The sequence below is a fragment of the Gadus macrocephalus genome, chromosome 3 (assembly GCF_031168955.1).
Source record: "Gadus macrocephalus chromosome 3, ASM3116895v1".
In the NCBI taxonomy this organism is placed as follows: domain Eukaryota; kingdom Metazoa; phylum Chordata; class Actinopteri; order Gadiformes; family Gadidae; genus Gadus; species Gadus macrocephalus.
In genome coordinates, this window is record NC_082384.1 from 1,887,545 (window position 1) to 1,904,082 (window position 16,538).

Consider the following 16,538-nt stretch of genomic DNA (forward strand, 5'->3'; position numbering starts at 1 on the left):
CAGGCCAGTGTTGAGATATAATCTCTCCACCTAGTCCTGGGTCTTCCCCGAGGTCTCCTCCCCACTGGACGTGCCTGAAACACCTCCCAAGGGAGGCGCCCAGTGGGCATCCTTGCCAGGTGCCCGAACCACCTCAGCTGACTCCTTTCTAAGTAAAGTAAACTAATCCGAGTTCCTCACGGATGGCTGAGCTTCTCACCCTATCCCTAAGGGAGACGCCAGCCACCCTTCTGAGAAAACTCATCTCGGCCGCTTCTCATCCTTTCGGTCATCACCCAACCCTCATGACCATAGGTGAGGATAGGAACGAAGATCGACCGGTAGATCGAGAGCTTTGCCTTGCGGCTCAGCTCTCTTTTCATAACAACGGTGCGGTAAAGCGAATGCAATACCGCCCCCGCTGCTCCGATTCTCCGGCCAATCTCACGCTCCATAGTACCCTCACTCGCGAACAAGACCCTGAGGTACTTGAACTCCTTCACTTGGGCTAAGGACTCATTTCCTACCCGGAGTAAGCAATCCATCGGTTTCCTGCTAAGAGTCATGGCCTCAGATTTAGCGGTGCTGATCCTCATCCCAGCCGCTTCACACTCGGCCGCCAGCCGATCCAGTGAGTGCTGAAGGTCACAGGCCGATGATCCAATGAGGACCACATCATCTGCAAAAAGCAGTGACGAGATCCTCAGACCACCGAACTGCAACCCCTCCCCACCACGACTACGCCTCGATATCCTGTCCATGTATATCACAAACAGGATTGGTGACAAGGCGCAGCCCTGGCGGAGACCAGCACCCACTGAGAATGAAACTGACTGGCTGCCGAGGACGCGAACACAGCTCTCGCTTTGGGAGTACAGAGATTGGATGGCCCTGAGGATAGACCCCCTTACCCCATACTCCCGCAGCACCTCCCACAGTTTCTCCCGGGGGACCCGGTCATACGCCTTCTCCAGATCCACAAAACACATGTAGACCGGATGGGCATACTCCCAGGCCCCCTCCAGGATCCTTGCGAGAGTGAAGAGCTGGTCCGTAGTTCCACGTCCGGGGCGAAAACCGCATTGTTCCTCTTCAATCTGAGGTTCGACGATCAGCCGAACCCTCCTTTCCAGCACCTTGGAGTAGAATTTACCAGGGAGGCTGAGAAGTGTGATACCCCGGTAATTGGCACACACTCTCTGGTCCCCCTTTTTGAACAGGGGAACCACCACCCCGGTTTGCCACTCCTTTGGCACTGTACCCGACTCCCACGCGATGTTGAATAGGCGTGTCAACCATGACAGCCCCTCAACACCCAGAGCCTTTAGCATTTCTGGCTGGATCTCATCAATCCCTGGGGCTTTGCCACTGCGGAGATGTTTGACTACCTCAGTGACCTCCACCAGGGAAATTGACGACGAAACACCATCAACCTCGAGCTCTGCCTCCAACATAAAGGGCGTGTTATTCGGATTCAGGGCGTGTTACAACCTCCTCAGTTGAGGTCAACAGAGTCCCATCCTTACTGTACACAGCTTGGATGGTTCCCCGTTTCCCCCTCCTGAGGTGCCGGATAGTCTTCCAGAAACACTTTGGTGCCGACCGAAAGTCCTTCTCCATGGCCTCTCCGAACTTCTCCCACACCCGCTGCTTAGCCTCCGACACGGCAGCAGCTGCCCTGCGTATAGGTGATAAAATTTCACAAATAGTCAGAAACTGTGTCTGTGTTCCACATGGCTCTACTTTAGGCCCCTTATTGTTTACTTTGTACATAAATGACCTTCCTGATGCTTGTCCACCTTCTGTAACTTGTCAGATGTATGCTGACGACACGGTCATCTATTTACATTCTAAAAATAAGAAAGGCGCTGCAGAGGAACTATCGGCTGCCATCGGTAATGTTTCTAACTGGTTGACCAGTTCATGTTTACTTCTCAATATCAGTAAGTCTGTATGTATGTTTTTTTCAAAGTCTGCAAATAACGATCCTGAACCTGCTGTGTTAGTAGCAGGGAGAAAGTTATTATTTATGAATGAATGTAAGTATCTTGGTATAATGATTGACTCAAAAATCACATTTAAAACTCAAGTGAAAAAGGTTTTGAATTCAATCAAATTAAATTTAAACAATTGTATATATATATGGAATAATTTAACAACTGAAGCATCTAAATTGTACATGCATGCCATGATCCTCTCACACATAAATGAATTCCTCAACAGCTGGACCCAGACATCAAGAACTACTTTGCAAATCATTGGGAAGAGTTTATAAGAAAGCTTTGTAAACACTCGATAAGAAATCAAATGCTTATCACCATTGTAACATTTTAGCAAAATATGTTTGCCTAAACTGGGAAAACATGATCACGTTTGCTGATATATTACTAGCATACAAGATCTTCAATGGCTTAGCCCCAACTCCACTTAGTGAGTTCAACAAACAAAATCAAAATACATCGAAAAGATCTTCTGTTAGAGGGGACTGCCTTCTCTTATCGTGGTATTGCTATACTCACCTCCTTCTTGTCTGCGATTGTAAACTTACTAACTGTTTATGAGTTCAATGTTTAACCTTTTTTTTTCTTTTTTTGTTATTCTCTTCACTTTTAATCCTTTTATTCTGGCATGTTACATTACGTCTTTGACATCTTTGTTTGTGTCCTTGTCCATGTAATATCAATGTCAATCATCTGTCTAACTATATGTTGTGCTTGCTGCCAGGGACTACAGATGAAAAATAGTTTGTATATCTAAATCTGGTACATTTACATGTCCTATGCAACGGACATGTCGATTAATGTACACTGTCCCTTTTGAATAAATGAATAAATGGATGACCTCCGCCCCGCTGCTGGGTTGGGCCTCACTGTAAGCCAGCCAGCGGTGAAATCCAGGAGAGCAGTGAGGCGCTGTGTAGCTCTTCAGCCCTGCTAGCTCTGTGATCACCGCGTCGACCGATCGTCCTCCACCTGTGTCTGGAGAGTGGAACATAATGGGCTCTTAATTGGTGTAATGTGCCTTACCAATCCACCTCATCTGCATTTAGACTAGCCATTTATTGATTGTTTTACCAAAAGTGTGGTGTTGGTATCGACATTGAATACAACTGAAGTTTGTCAAAACAGAACTGACATTTGGGGAGTACTTAATGCTGGGCTTTTTTTATTTTAACCTTTTAGGAATTCCATGCATCTTTGGGTACTGAATCCAATATGAAAACTAAGTCTGCAGGTCAATCCCCTTAAAGATCGCTTTTGGCTTGGTTTATTTGGACCAATAGATCCATCAACCTGCTGTGACCCGTAGACTAATTAGTGTGATTCAGGCAGCTGCCTTAAGCCCCCATCTTGTGTCAAGAACATTTTAAAGTACTCTGGGCTGTCTTTGATTGGCTTGGAGCGAACCTTTGGGATTACATGAGCACAATGGTGTGGAATGAACTGCAATAAACAGGATTTAAAGGTACTGTGTTTTGGCATTCAGGCGGCAGTAGCTCAGGAGGTAGAGCGGGTTGGCTGGTAACCTGAAGGTTGCTGGTTCAATCCCCGGCTCCTCCTAGCTGAGTGTCGAGGTGTCCTTGAGCAAGGCACCTAACCCTGACTGTTAGCTCCCGACGAGCTGGCTGTCGCCTTGCATGGTTGACTCCGCCGTGAATGTGTGCGTGAATGGTGAATGTGAGGCAACATTGTAAAGCGCTTTGGGTGGCCGATGGTCAGAAAAGCGCTATATAAATGCAGTCCATTTACATTTACATTTACATTCAAATCACAGCTTACTGGGAGCTCGAAGGACGAAGTGTCCCTTCAGACGCAGACCTCGGGAGAAGGGTATGCATGTATGCAAGTATCCTTAAATAACATGCAAACAACATGCATCCAGGTTAAAAAATCCCTCTGAATGTTGCGTTTTTACCTAAAATCCACCTCCCAAGAATTTTATATCCCTGAATTATTTGACCTGGCAAATGGTCAAATCCATCTGCCATTGGCTAGTGGATTTTGTCCAAACATGCATCACTTAGACTGAAAACTAAAGTATGGGACCAGAGTGGGTTAACAGTGATGATGTACTGTGATTAAAGGTGAGTCAGAGACAGGCTGTGTAAGAATCAATCCAGAACTGCTTCTCCTCATGTTTTGAATCTGTTTTACTCATTAACTTGTTGCAATAATCTAATATTGCAACAAGTAACTTATTTTCCCCTGATGGATTTTATACTCTTGAGCAGAAAAGCTTATGTCTAATTTCTTATGAAAACAAATGGCTTAAACTATGTTGCCATGGAGACAGGCAAACTCACTCACTTTTTTGAATGCGAGTTTGCCACACCCTATCTGGAAGGGACGACTGGGTTTAAAGCAAACTAGCTAGTTAAATCCAATCTGTTCTGTAGAAAAAAGCCACTGAGCATCTCTTATCTCTGCTCTTACACAACTAAGAGACATAATGGGTACGAGGCAATTATTATTAAGCCCTAAGGTGAACAAGCGTGTGCGTGTGTGTGTGTGTGTGTGTGTGTGTGTGTGTGTGTGTGTGTGTGTGTGTGTGTGTGTGTGTGTGTGTGTGTGTGTGTGTGTGTGTGTGTGTGTGTGTGTGTGTGCGTGTGTCAAGTTGTAGTCAATTGGTGGATCTCATTGGTCGAGCAATCGCTGGGTTTCTTTTCATCAGGAAAGAAGCGCTTCTTAATCCAATATTTTTTAGCGATTGGCTATATTATGTTAGAAAATATTTAGGATATAAATAATTGCATTTTAAATGAAATATGTAATTCTTAATAAACATTGACATCAGTAGTTTTAGTTATGTAAACTAATTAATTAATGATAAGAGCACTATACACTTCTGTATTAGTAATACAGCAACATGAGTAATACAGTATTACTCATGTTTCTCACCAATGTTTCACTCACTCATGTTTCTTTATGTTACATTTCAACGCATCATGATAACCGAACAGTCGTTTTACTGAGCCAACCTCAACACATCATCAGCACATCTGAAACTTTATTTACTTTTTAGGTTAACTAGCTTGTATGCTGCTGATTAAAACACAGATTTCACAATTGGATTACTATTTTTAACTGACGGGACTAGCGACAATGTCTGTGTGTGCGATTACCGCTCGTAGTTTGAGTGGATAATTAAGACGGGCCTGTCTGTGGTGCGACAGGAGAAAGAGGTCTTTCAACTCTGAGACAGTCGAAGGTACTGCATTGGGTCTTTATTTGATGCACAATGCTAATGTGCTTGGCCATTGAGGTTCTGTTCCCCCCTTTACAATAAATTATTTTCGCACTTTTCGCCCGTTCAGCCATCCTTGCGAGCAAAGTTAACTGCCAGATTTTCCATTCAAAAACATTGGTGGACACGCTGCAGTGATTGGATTGATTTGATTTAAATGCTGTGACGCGACTTGAGGGACACATTACGTTACAGGACCTACGGGACAAAAAAAGAAACAAACGAACGATGGGACTCGATAGTGGTATCGCTAAGCCCAAACGTTAATCGTTTGAAAAAAGTGGAACCGGGTCCTTGTAAGAACCAGGTTTCGATCCCCATCCCTACTCAACACAGAACCAAACCAAATAGAGTCTTTCCACGTGTCGTCCATCTGCTACGCCACGCTGCCCCGTGCTCTGTGTTAACTTATTCAAGCGATAATGTGCAGGTTATTTTTTAACTCGATTTTCTTTGGTTGACTTCAACCGTAGTGATTTTATATTGAATATGTTCATTAAAGATGTCAATTTTTTTATTTCTATGATATTGATTGAAACTGGTGAGTCCCATTGAAATGAAAGAAGAGACAGAAAACCCTTTGGACACTAAACTTAAAGGAACAGAAAGCATAGAGAACCAGGAGTCCGCTTACTCATCATACATGAAAACGCTCTCACAACACAAATTAGTTCTTGCGTTGCGTTCAGTAGTGACAAAATGTTAAACACTGCCCGGTTCGACCAGATTAATTCGTTCTGATCAGCAGGGCTTATCGAGGGACGTTCTGCTCCACCAGAAACTTCTTGAATGCACAGTAGAGCGCAGATTCATTCTACAGAGGATTTTTTATAACATACTAGTTCTGATATTACTCTACAAGCAGAGCACAGGTCGACTTCGTCATAGCGCTTTGCCTCCTGCCCAGTAACTCACCGTTCACCCAACATCAAGTGGAAGACATCTCAAAAACCTTCACCAATCAGTAATAAGGATGATCAGGCGTTTGTTACTATAATCCAATCTGGTCCGGGTCGCTGAACCCATTGTTTGCTAAATACTTTTAAGACGCGGTTGACTGCGAAACTGTTGATGTTTTCACTGTCCCGCTCCGCTTTGTTTGCTGATGCACCTGAATGTTCATCCTTCGTCTCTTTCAAGCATCTTCAACATGCTGACGCGTGCACACATTCCACCAGGCAGACCGTTGAAAACATCAGGGGTCTCATTTATAACCGTTGCGTACGCAACATGTTGCCACTCACTCTGCTTTTTGTTGTGGGCGATCCCAATCCCGTGACCGCCGAACAAAACTACTTTTCTGGCCTCCATCTCACCCACAAGTGTCTCCACTTCAACCTCCTTGTAATTTTGCTTTTCTCAGTACTTCTGCCATTGTCTCCGACAAGACATAATACTTGCATCTGAGTCTGTTTTATATGCAGATCGCATTCATGAGGTCATTTGCATTGACCATTTATGGTTAAAAAGGGGCGTGTGCAGGGCGGAACGTGAAGCTGATTCCGCTGCGCACACTTGTAGGCACTCTGTGATTTATAAAGCAAAGATTGCGTACGGTTTGCGTGCGCAGGGTTTTATAAATCTGATTATTTTTTGGCGCACGCAAAACTTGGCTTTTGGGCGTACGTACACTTTTTGTAACGATCCCACGCACAGTTTTAGAAATGAGACCCCAGGTGTTTTGGAGTGGAACCCGTCCTAAAATATATATTTTGAAGTTCAGATGGAGTATACGTGCTTTCGGTTTATAGAGAGCGTTCTGATGTTAAGTTAGTTGAATCGCCTGATATCAGCCTAGGAAAATTCAAATTTCGATTGACGCTTCAAATTGTCAATTTACGATCAGATCCCAGATTGTCACAATCATTAACGCAATACTGCTGCATCCCAGACCTTAGAGGGGAAAGATGAGCCACACCCTCCCTCGCATCTTCCAGCGGCCACTCACAGCCGTTGAGGAATGGCCCCATAATTATTCATATGGTCATTGCCCACTGTGCATTTTGATGGCTAAGCTCGGGGTCACAATTAGATTCCATTTATGGTTAAAAAGGGGCGTGTGCAGGGCGGAACGTGAAGCTGATTCCGCTGCGCACACTTGTAGGCACTCTGTGATTTATAAAGCAAAGATTGCGTACGGTTTGCGTGCGCAGGGTTTTATAAATCTGATTATTTTTTGGCGCACGCAAAACTTGGGTTTTGGGCGTACGTACACTTTTAGTAACGATCCCACGCACAGTTTTAGAAATGAGACCCCAGGTGTTTTGGAGTGGAACCCGTCCTAAAATATATATTTTGAAGTTCAGATGGAGTATACGTGCTTTCGGTTTATAGAGAGAGTTCTGATGTTAAGTTAGTTGAATCGCCTGATATCAGCCTAGGAAAATTCAAATTTCGATTGACGCTTCAAATTGTCAATTTACGATCAGATCCCAGATTGTCACAATCCTTAACGCAATACTGCTGCATCCCAGACCTTAGAGGGGAAAGATGAGCCACACCCTCCCTCGCATCTTCCAGCGGCCACTCACAGCCGTTGAGGAATGGCCCCATAATTATTCATATGGTCATTGCCCACTGTGCATTTTGATGGCTAAGCTCGGGGTCACAATTAGATTGGTGGACACCAGTGTTGTGTTGGTAGCACATTATCTACACGTGTTGTCCGCTTGTTGTCCGCTTATAGAATTACAATTTCCATGGGAAATCCTAAAACCTCGCAACATGTTGTGATTGTATATATATATATATATTATTTTATTGATTAAAAGTAGCTATAAATTAGCTATACCACAGGTATTCAAAATTGATTTTTCATTCAGGGATAGGGGTTAGGTTTACTATTGTAGCGACAGTTTTCCTATAAAGGCCGCTAAGAGGCTTAGGTGAGCTCCAGGCAGTTACGCGTCCTTCAATGAATCCAAGTCTGTTGATATTGTTTGAGAGTTTATTAGAAGACCGAATGACAACTGATGAATGAAAACCTCTAGAGGGTAATGAAAACAAATAAATAAAAAATAAAGTGATGACGATGACAACACTAATGAGGGTTGTTACTGACGGTAGTTTGACGGTAGTTTGACAGTAAACAGAAAATATAATCAGGAGCGCCACCAACCCCCTTTGTCTCTTACCCCCGCCTGCCTGAGTGCCCCGGTATATAGATTAAACGAGACCCATGTGTCAGTCAAACGGGAGTGACATGAACCAAAACAGTGTGAGTAACCCTTCAAAATAAACAATAAACAAACAGACCAAATATGCATTTTGGCCCCTACATTTACAAATGTGAGGGTTAGGGTGAGGGTTAGGGTTAGGGTTACTGGTGTGATGTACGGGTTGATGGCCCATTGCCCCTGGATGGTGAAGAAGAACCAGGAGCCCAAGAAGCTCAATCAGACCAGAGCAGCTCTAACGTGGGCCCCACCAGGGACCCATGTGTGTCCATGGTGATGGAGCTCATCATAGCCCTGCCCATTGAATCCCCTCTCCCTCTCTAGTGGGATTCATCGGTGGACACCAGTGTTGTGTTGGTAGCACATTATCTACACGTGTTGTCCGCTTATAGAAATACAATTTCCATGGGAAATCCTAAAACCTCGCAACATGTTGTGATTGTATATATATATATTATTTTATTGATTAAAAGTAGCTATAAATTAGCTATACCACAGGTAGAACGCCAGTTAGAATTTGTTTGTTTTAGTCTGTGTGACGGTCCTTCACTCTGAAACCAGTATCGTTGTTGTTGGGCGGAGGAGCAGCGCTGCAGTGTGCCACGTTATCGAGTCCTGCAGGATGAACGAGGAGCCTAATGGGGGACGGTGGGGACGTGTTCCCCGGCTGTCTCGGAGGCGGCCCGGCACCATGAGTAATTGTTGCTGCTACTCTGTTGCTGATTGGCTGGGCGGGCAGGGGTCCGCTGGGAGTAGGGGGAGGGGCAGTAATAATGAGAAAGGAATATTGATTTTGCTCTGCTCACTTGCACAGGCATGGTCCAAGATAATTGATGTGTGTGTTGATTTAGGAGTTCCCTCTGGAATAATGTGTACGTGTGGGTAATAATGTAAAGGTCTTTTGCAGCTGTGCATAACGTAAGACATCTACACTTAAAGTGTAGATGTTTTACTATTCTGGCTGCTCCACTAAGTGTTCTGGCTGCTCCACATTCCAAGTGTAGGTATTGTAAAAGCCCCAACCACAAGCCATTTAAATGCTTTCCTCTCAAATCAAGTGTTGGTTTGAAATACCAGGTCTAAATGGGGGGGAGAAATCTTTGGCTTGAACAAGAGGATCGGCTCACATACCCAGACGTTTGTTGGCAAATGTCAACTTGGTTGCAGCACAAAAAGGAAAAAAACAAGAAGTGTTTGTGGATGTTTCAGAAGCACCCGCCTCTCCTATCAACAAGCTCTCCGCTCTACCAGAGAGAGCGACACTCTTAATTGTCTTCTGTCTCACTGAACGACTTAACCCCTACAACTTCAGACTCCTAAAGTATAAAGTATGTGCCTGTCTGTCTGCATTTGGTCTGTACTATGTGTTCGTTCAGCATGTAGCTCAGGAGGTACAGCTGGTTTGAAGTGTTCAGATGCCTCCCAATACTAGCTGCAGTTCCCTTACCATGTATGCTAACACACATGCAGACAGATGGATTAATTGTACCAATGTGTAATTCCTTCAAGATGAAAAAGTTGCTACCCTACATATTAATTCTCTCTCTCTCTCTCTCTCTCTCTCTCTCTCTCTCTCTCTCTCTCTCTCTGTCTCCCTCTCTCTCTGTCTCCCTCTCTAGTTTGCTGTTTTGTTGTCCACAAGAGGTGCCATGAGTTTGTGACCTTCTCCTGTCCCGGGGCGGACAAGGGTCCCGACACTGACGTGAGTACCCCCCCTCGTTATGAGGCTTACCTGACCTGTTGTTGTCCATCGTTAGGAGGCTAACCTGACATGTTGGTTTTTTCATAGTGGAGCACCGTTAGGAGGCTAACCTGACCTGTTAGTGTCCACCGTTAGGGGGCTAGGCTGACGTGTTGGTCTGCTCATAGTCGAGCACCGTTAGGAGGCTAACTGCAGATCACAGTAAAAATGTAATCAGTGGTAATCCCAGTTTGATATGCAAGCACATACACGTGATCCAAGCCGGACCAGCAGATGTAAATACAGACTCAGCTTGCCCTCCGTTCCTAGGTAACATCAATCAAATACTCGGCACACGGGACCAAACGCCCCTTGTATCCAGCAGCATGAACACAGAGTGCTGCTCCCTCTGGTCACCTTGTGGTGTGGTTTTGTTTTTTAAGGGGCCTGAGGGGTGAGGTGTGACTTCCTCTGCTTTTGACAGGACTCCTTTCTAGGCGGGGGTGGGGTAGTGTTAGACGTGTCTTGATTAGGGCTATGTAGAGGGCAAATCGTTTGTATGTGGGATGGCAGAACTGGAGTTTGCAACCTAGTTAGACTCATGGCTAGGGTTGCAAAGGGGTGGAAAATATCTGGTAAATTTCCGGAAACTTTCCTGTAAATTACCATGGGAAGTTAAGTATATTTTTTGTTATAAGTAGACACACCATGCAAAATAACACTATAAAAAAACTATTAAAAGACTACAAAAACTTGTAAAAAAAACTTGCAAAAACATAATTTTAGCAGATTTATTTCTAAGTAGAACTTTAACAAGTTCTAATTATTTTATTCTTTCATTGAAGAACAAAAACATGAATTTTGAGTTAAATATGCTCTGGGCTCAAAAGTGTGGTCCAGGGTTCTAGAAGTCATCAGTGCAATTGTGATGGAGGAATGCAAAGTGCATGTAGGGGGCGTGGTTTGAGGAATAGAATAGATATTCAAGTGTGCTTGCATGAAATCTGGTTGTGTTAGTCAAGATTATGCTACAATATTCCTGTTTATTACCATAAATTCAAAATTCTGGAATTTTGCAACCCTAGTCATGGCGTTGTCAGTTGACGGTGGACGCTTCCTCACCAGGTTCCTGTCCTTGCACGTTGAGGAAAGCTCTATATTTATGTTCTCCTTTTCATGCTCCAAATTAAAGCACTTCATTGGGCATTGTCGCACGCATGGTTCAGGTTAAATAGGAGAGTTCAGGTTAAATAGGATAGGACCTTATCGTGGTCCAGGTCCTCTGATCCACTACCAGATAATCCTTCATAAAAACACATCTTGCCAACCAAGGCAGAAGGGTAACACCGCCCAGCCCCCCTTTGTGGTCGTGGTTCGAGGCTGATCGGCTGCTTCTAGTGCTTCTCTGGCTGGTGGGAGGATGACCGGCTGTTTCACTTGTTCCTCTGGCTGGTGGTTTGAGGATGACCGGCTACCTCACATGTTCCTCTGGCTGTTGGGAGGCTGACCGGCTGCTTCTGTTTTAATGTTTTAATGTTAGATTTATTTTGGTGTCTGCTCATCTGGCCTCTGAATCCCCGGTGGCCGAACAGCAGGAATGCCTGGCCCTGTAACTGGAGATATGTCAGCATGTCATCAAGGATCACCCGCCTTCCTTTAATAGATCCAGGAGGAGGCAGGCACTAAGGAAACAGTGTGTCTAGATGTCCTAACCCAAACAAAGAATATGTAGCAGTATTGCTGCTTCATAGAAATTAATTTAGATGAGATTATCTTTTTTTAGGGTTGTAGGTAGGTTCATAGGTATCCACAATGTTATCTTTATCTTAAGCCCCTCCCACGTATTGGTTTGTCTCAAGCCCCTCCCACTTCTTGGTTTATCTTAAGCCCCTCCCACTACTTGGTTTGCCTATAGCTTTCTTGAACCTCAAAGATTTTTTTACCTTCCAAAATCCAACACAGATGTTGACCATGCAAACATGTTGTGATTATTCAGAGGATCAAGGATGGCGTGAATTATCTGATCGGATTTCCCCGTCTCAATGGAGACCCCCCTGGTCTTAACTAATGGCCGTGCAGAGATCAAACCGACACTGCTGTATTGGGCAATGGTGTTGAAGACAACAACTCCCATGATCCCACGGTGCGCACCGACGTCATCAAACTACGTCTTGGGTTGTTCATTGAGAGACCCCTGGCGGCAATACATATTATACCTTTAAAGTCAGGGTAGGCAACTTGGAGAAACTAGCCAGTCAGCTTGATTTTGGAAATCCTCACCCCTCCCTCCTAGTCAACTTTACACAGGCAGAGTGTGCATGGGCAGTGTGCAAGGCAGAGTTTGCACAGGCAGAGTGTGGTGCGCAGAGTGCGTGCAGACTGGGGAGTGTAGGAATCCCACTCTGAGTTGTCCTGTGTAGGGGAGAGGTGGAGGAATCCCCCTCTGAGTTGTTCTGTGTAAGGGGAGAGTTGGAGGAATACCACTCTGAGTTGTCCCGTGTTAGGCCTGGGGAGAGTTGGAGGAATCCCACTCTGAGTTTGTCCTGTGTAAGGACTGGGGAGAGGTGGAGGAGTCCCATTTAGTTGTTGACCTTTGAGGTTCCCTCACGAAAGGAACCGTGACATTGATTGTCCCAATCCCTATATGGGTTTTGAGGAACATTGGTAGAGTACGAAGAGGGTGGGTTGTCACTCCGGTGCCCAGGGCCTCTCCCGGCGTGTAGCGGTCCGCTGGCCTGTGTTGTTGTGGACCCAGACATCCAGGTTACAAAGCGTCTCCATTAGGCAGCAGTGCATCAGGCAGCTCAAAGTGTAAGTGAGGGCAGAGCTTTGCAGAACACACCACATCAATAATGCAGTGGGCGTCGCATTTCACCACAGGGACTCTGGAGATTAAACTGTGTGTGTGTGTATGTGTGCGTGTGCGTGTGCGTGTGCGTGTGCGTGTGCGTGTGCGTGTGTGTGTGTGTGTGTGAGTGGGCCTATTGCATCATTTATGTCCACTTTACTCATATATGACCTGTGACAATCTGCTTTCCATTTTCACACTGATTTTCACTGTTGGAACAACGGATACGAGCACACACGCCTCGTCCAGCCCTGAGGGGCTGAGAGAGAGAGAGAGAGAGAGAGAGAGAGAGAGAGAGAGAGAGAGAGAGAGAGAGAGAGAGAGAGAGAGAGAGAGAGAGAGAGAGAGAGAGAGAGAGAGAGAGAGAGAGAGAGAGAGAGAGAGAGAGAGAGGTAGGGCGAGAGGGCGAGAGAGGGCGAGATGGCCGGGAGGACACCGAGCGTTGGCAGATCCTGATATCATAGAGCGTGTCATTTGAGTGAACGGGCCTCTAGTGCTGCGGCTGCCAAGAATATGGGGAGCCTCACGTGCCAAGACCAGCATCAGGTGGCCGGGCAGAGAAACAACTCCCTTCCCCGGGGCCGGTTAGTGGTAACATACACGGAACCTCAAACATGGGCCAGAAGGAATGAAGTCCTCAGTGCCAACCTTTTCTTAATTAGATGCCTTGCTCCAACTTGAGAGCGACTGCCAGCCTTTGGTCAGGGCATCGTTTTCCATGTTTGAACGTACAACTTCCCTTTGTCCATCTGTTCCGTCTCCACTCTGCTCAAGGGAAATGAGTCTGACCTAATGTGGCGAGGGGCCTAACCTGGAGCTGACTGCAGCAGACTGCACTCTCCATCCACCACTGCCCTTCACTGCAGGCCAAGAGAGCAGGGACCAGCCACTGGAGCTCTGTATGCCTGAAGTCACTGCCCCTCACAGAGTAGGGACCAGCCACTGGAGATCTGCCTGCCTGAAGTCACTGCCCCTCACAGAGCAGGGACCAGCCACTGTTGGATTGCAATTTAACTTGAGAGCAACTGCCAGCCTTTGGTCAGGGCATCGTTTTCCATGTTTGAATGTACAACTTCCCTTTGTCCAGCTGTTCCTCTCCACTCTGCTAAAGTGCAACAACCTAATGAGGCGAGGGGCATAACCTGGAGCTGAACAAGACTGGACTCTCCATCCACCACTGCCCCTCACTGCAGGCCAAGAGAGCCGGGACCAGCCACTCCCGGAGAATTACTCTCTGTCTGCCTGAAGTCACTGCCCCTCACAGAGCAGGGACCAGCCATTGGAGCTCTGCTGCCTTAAGTCACTGCCCCTTACTGCAGGCCCACAGAGCAGGGACCAGCCACTGGAGCTCTGCCTGCCTGTAGTCACTGCCCCTCACTGCTCCCTCACAGAGCAGGAACCAGCCACTGTTGGATTGCAATTTAACTTGAGAGCGACTGCCAGCCTTTGGTAAGGGCATTGTTTTCCATGTTTGAACGTACAACTTCCCTTTGTCCAGCTGTTCCGTGGTGAGAAAAATGTGAGATAGGGCGTAGCCTGCAATTAGAGTCCAATTGGCCTTGTTTTGAAAATCATACTTTGCTCTGGCTGATACTAGATGGAGCCTCATGGCCACTCCTTCATGACAACCAGACCAGTTCAGGTTATTTAAAGTGGCCTACTGTGGAATCATTAGTGTAGCATCCTGCTTCTACTCCAGCTATCTAACGCTGCAAGGGAATCAATCAGATATAAAAGACGAAGGCGATTCTTGGAGGGAACATTACAGTACAATGCGTCAATATGGACAATTTAACTCGTCAAAAGACCTGTATATAATTATAATTAGGGAGCTAAGCACAAAGTGCGAGGGAACCTATTATAATCTTTTGTTCTATTATTATTCCGCCACATTTGACTTACAATGCCTTAACCGCTCACACTCTTTTTATGGAACTTTCTACAGCTGTAGATGCTGACTCAAGATTAACAGAGAAGAAATATTACACTGATTTGCCAAAAGGTGGCACTATAGCAATTGTCCAAAAACGGACTTCCTTTGGATAGATTTACATTAGAGCTGTCAAGCGATTAAAATATTTAATCGTGATTAATCGCATTAATGTCATAGTTAACTCACGATTAATCGCAAATTCTTTTTCTATTCTAAATATCCCTTGATTTTTATATCCCTCATTTTAATTCTCTTATCAACATGGTGAAGTGCATCGGCTTGTCTTGTGCAAATGATTTTTTATTGATAACAACATTGGCATATACTGATCAAAACAGGACGATACAAAAAAAGAGCCTATAGTGCAATTAAACGACTGCTTTGAACAAATGTCATTTGAACATAGCAGTCAGGCTACTGCTTCTTTGTTTTTTGTTTTTTTTTGTAAATAAAATATTTGCGTTAATCGCGCGATAATTTTTTTAACGCCGTTAAAATTGGTTTGCGTTAACGCCGTTAATAACGTGTTTAACTGACAGCTCTAATTTACATCCATCTTGAATTTTGTTAAAGGTGCCATGACATGCTATTTTATGGATGCTTTAATATAGGTATTAGTGGAACACTAATACTGTGTTCAAAGACGTTACCGAAATTCAGCCGTGGTGCAGAGTAACAGCCACTCCGAGCCAGTCGCACATTGAGCTTCCCCCAACTGGCTGTTTTGGTGTCTGTAGCTATAATGCAAATGAGGAGGAGCGAGGCGGGTCAAGGAGGAGGGTGGGGGTGTGGCCCTGAGCAGCTTGCAGCCACGGTACCATGCGCTCTGTTTACAGTGGATGTATCGCAATGGCGAGGCGCACACAGCCTTTAGCAGTGTTCTGTAAATATTCTAGAACACACGGGAGTCCTAGAGCTCTATATCTAAATAATATCATATAGCCTACATAGATATCTATATCATATAATATATATTATCACGGCCAAAAGCTGTGTGAGACGATATTATGAATCTCAAACGACGGCGTTGGGTTCTCCGATGTTCCTGGTTCTTCCACGTCCACATCAATGTGAAGTAGACTGAACCGCGACAATGAGGAGAAAGGGATTGTTGCCGGGCAGCGCTTAGGCACCTCCGCCTCCTGCAGCGCCGAGGCGGTGGTCCCTCGGCAGCGGGAAGAGGGGCTCAAGCGGGAGACATTCGCCGCCAACAATCCCTTTCTCCTCCATGTCGTGGTTCATGTTCTTGAGGGAGTCAAAGCCAAAGTTCCTTTCACCCAATTCATTCTCAACCATGGCTGAGATAACCCCCACTACGAGTCTCGTTGTAGAAATACCAGAGACGAGAGTCCGACATGTTATGCGCCATAAAACCAAAAGCAGAACGGTTATCCAAATAACAAGGAAGTGTACAACACTTGCGTTACAGTCCTGGAGCTCTATATCTAAATAATATCATATAATACATAGATATCTATATCATATAGGCCTAATACATATTATCACGGCCAAAAGCTGTGTGATCCTCCAGATGATATTATGAATCACTAATGACTTTGTCGGGTTCTGCGACGTCTCTGGTTCTTCCACTTTCCCATCAATCTGAAGTAGACCCACCGTCCGTCCGGCAGCGGGCAGCTATCGGCTGCCCGCTGCCGGACGGTGGTGCTTCGCGGG

The 16,538-nt window shown here is 45.4% G+C and overlaps 1 protein-coding gene across 3 annotated transcripts in view; it reads left to right on the plus strand.

Annotated features, from left to right (window-relative positions):
* The window catches only part of prkcaa (protein kinase C, alpha, a), a 230,556-nt gene that overhangs the window by 79,199 nt on the left and 134,819 nt on the right, over window positions 1–16,538 (plus strand). For all 3 annotated transcript variants that reach the window (XR_009524626.1, XM_060046126.1, XM_060046127.1), the window contains exon 3: window positions 10,019–10,101. Coding sequence is in view for 2 of the 3 variants with exons in the window: in XM_060046126.1 (XP_059902109.1) it covers window positions 10,019–10,101 (83 nt within the window). In the remaining variant the exon portion in view is untranslated. The remainder of the gene's footprint in view (window positions 1–10,018; window positions 10,102–16,538) is intronic.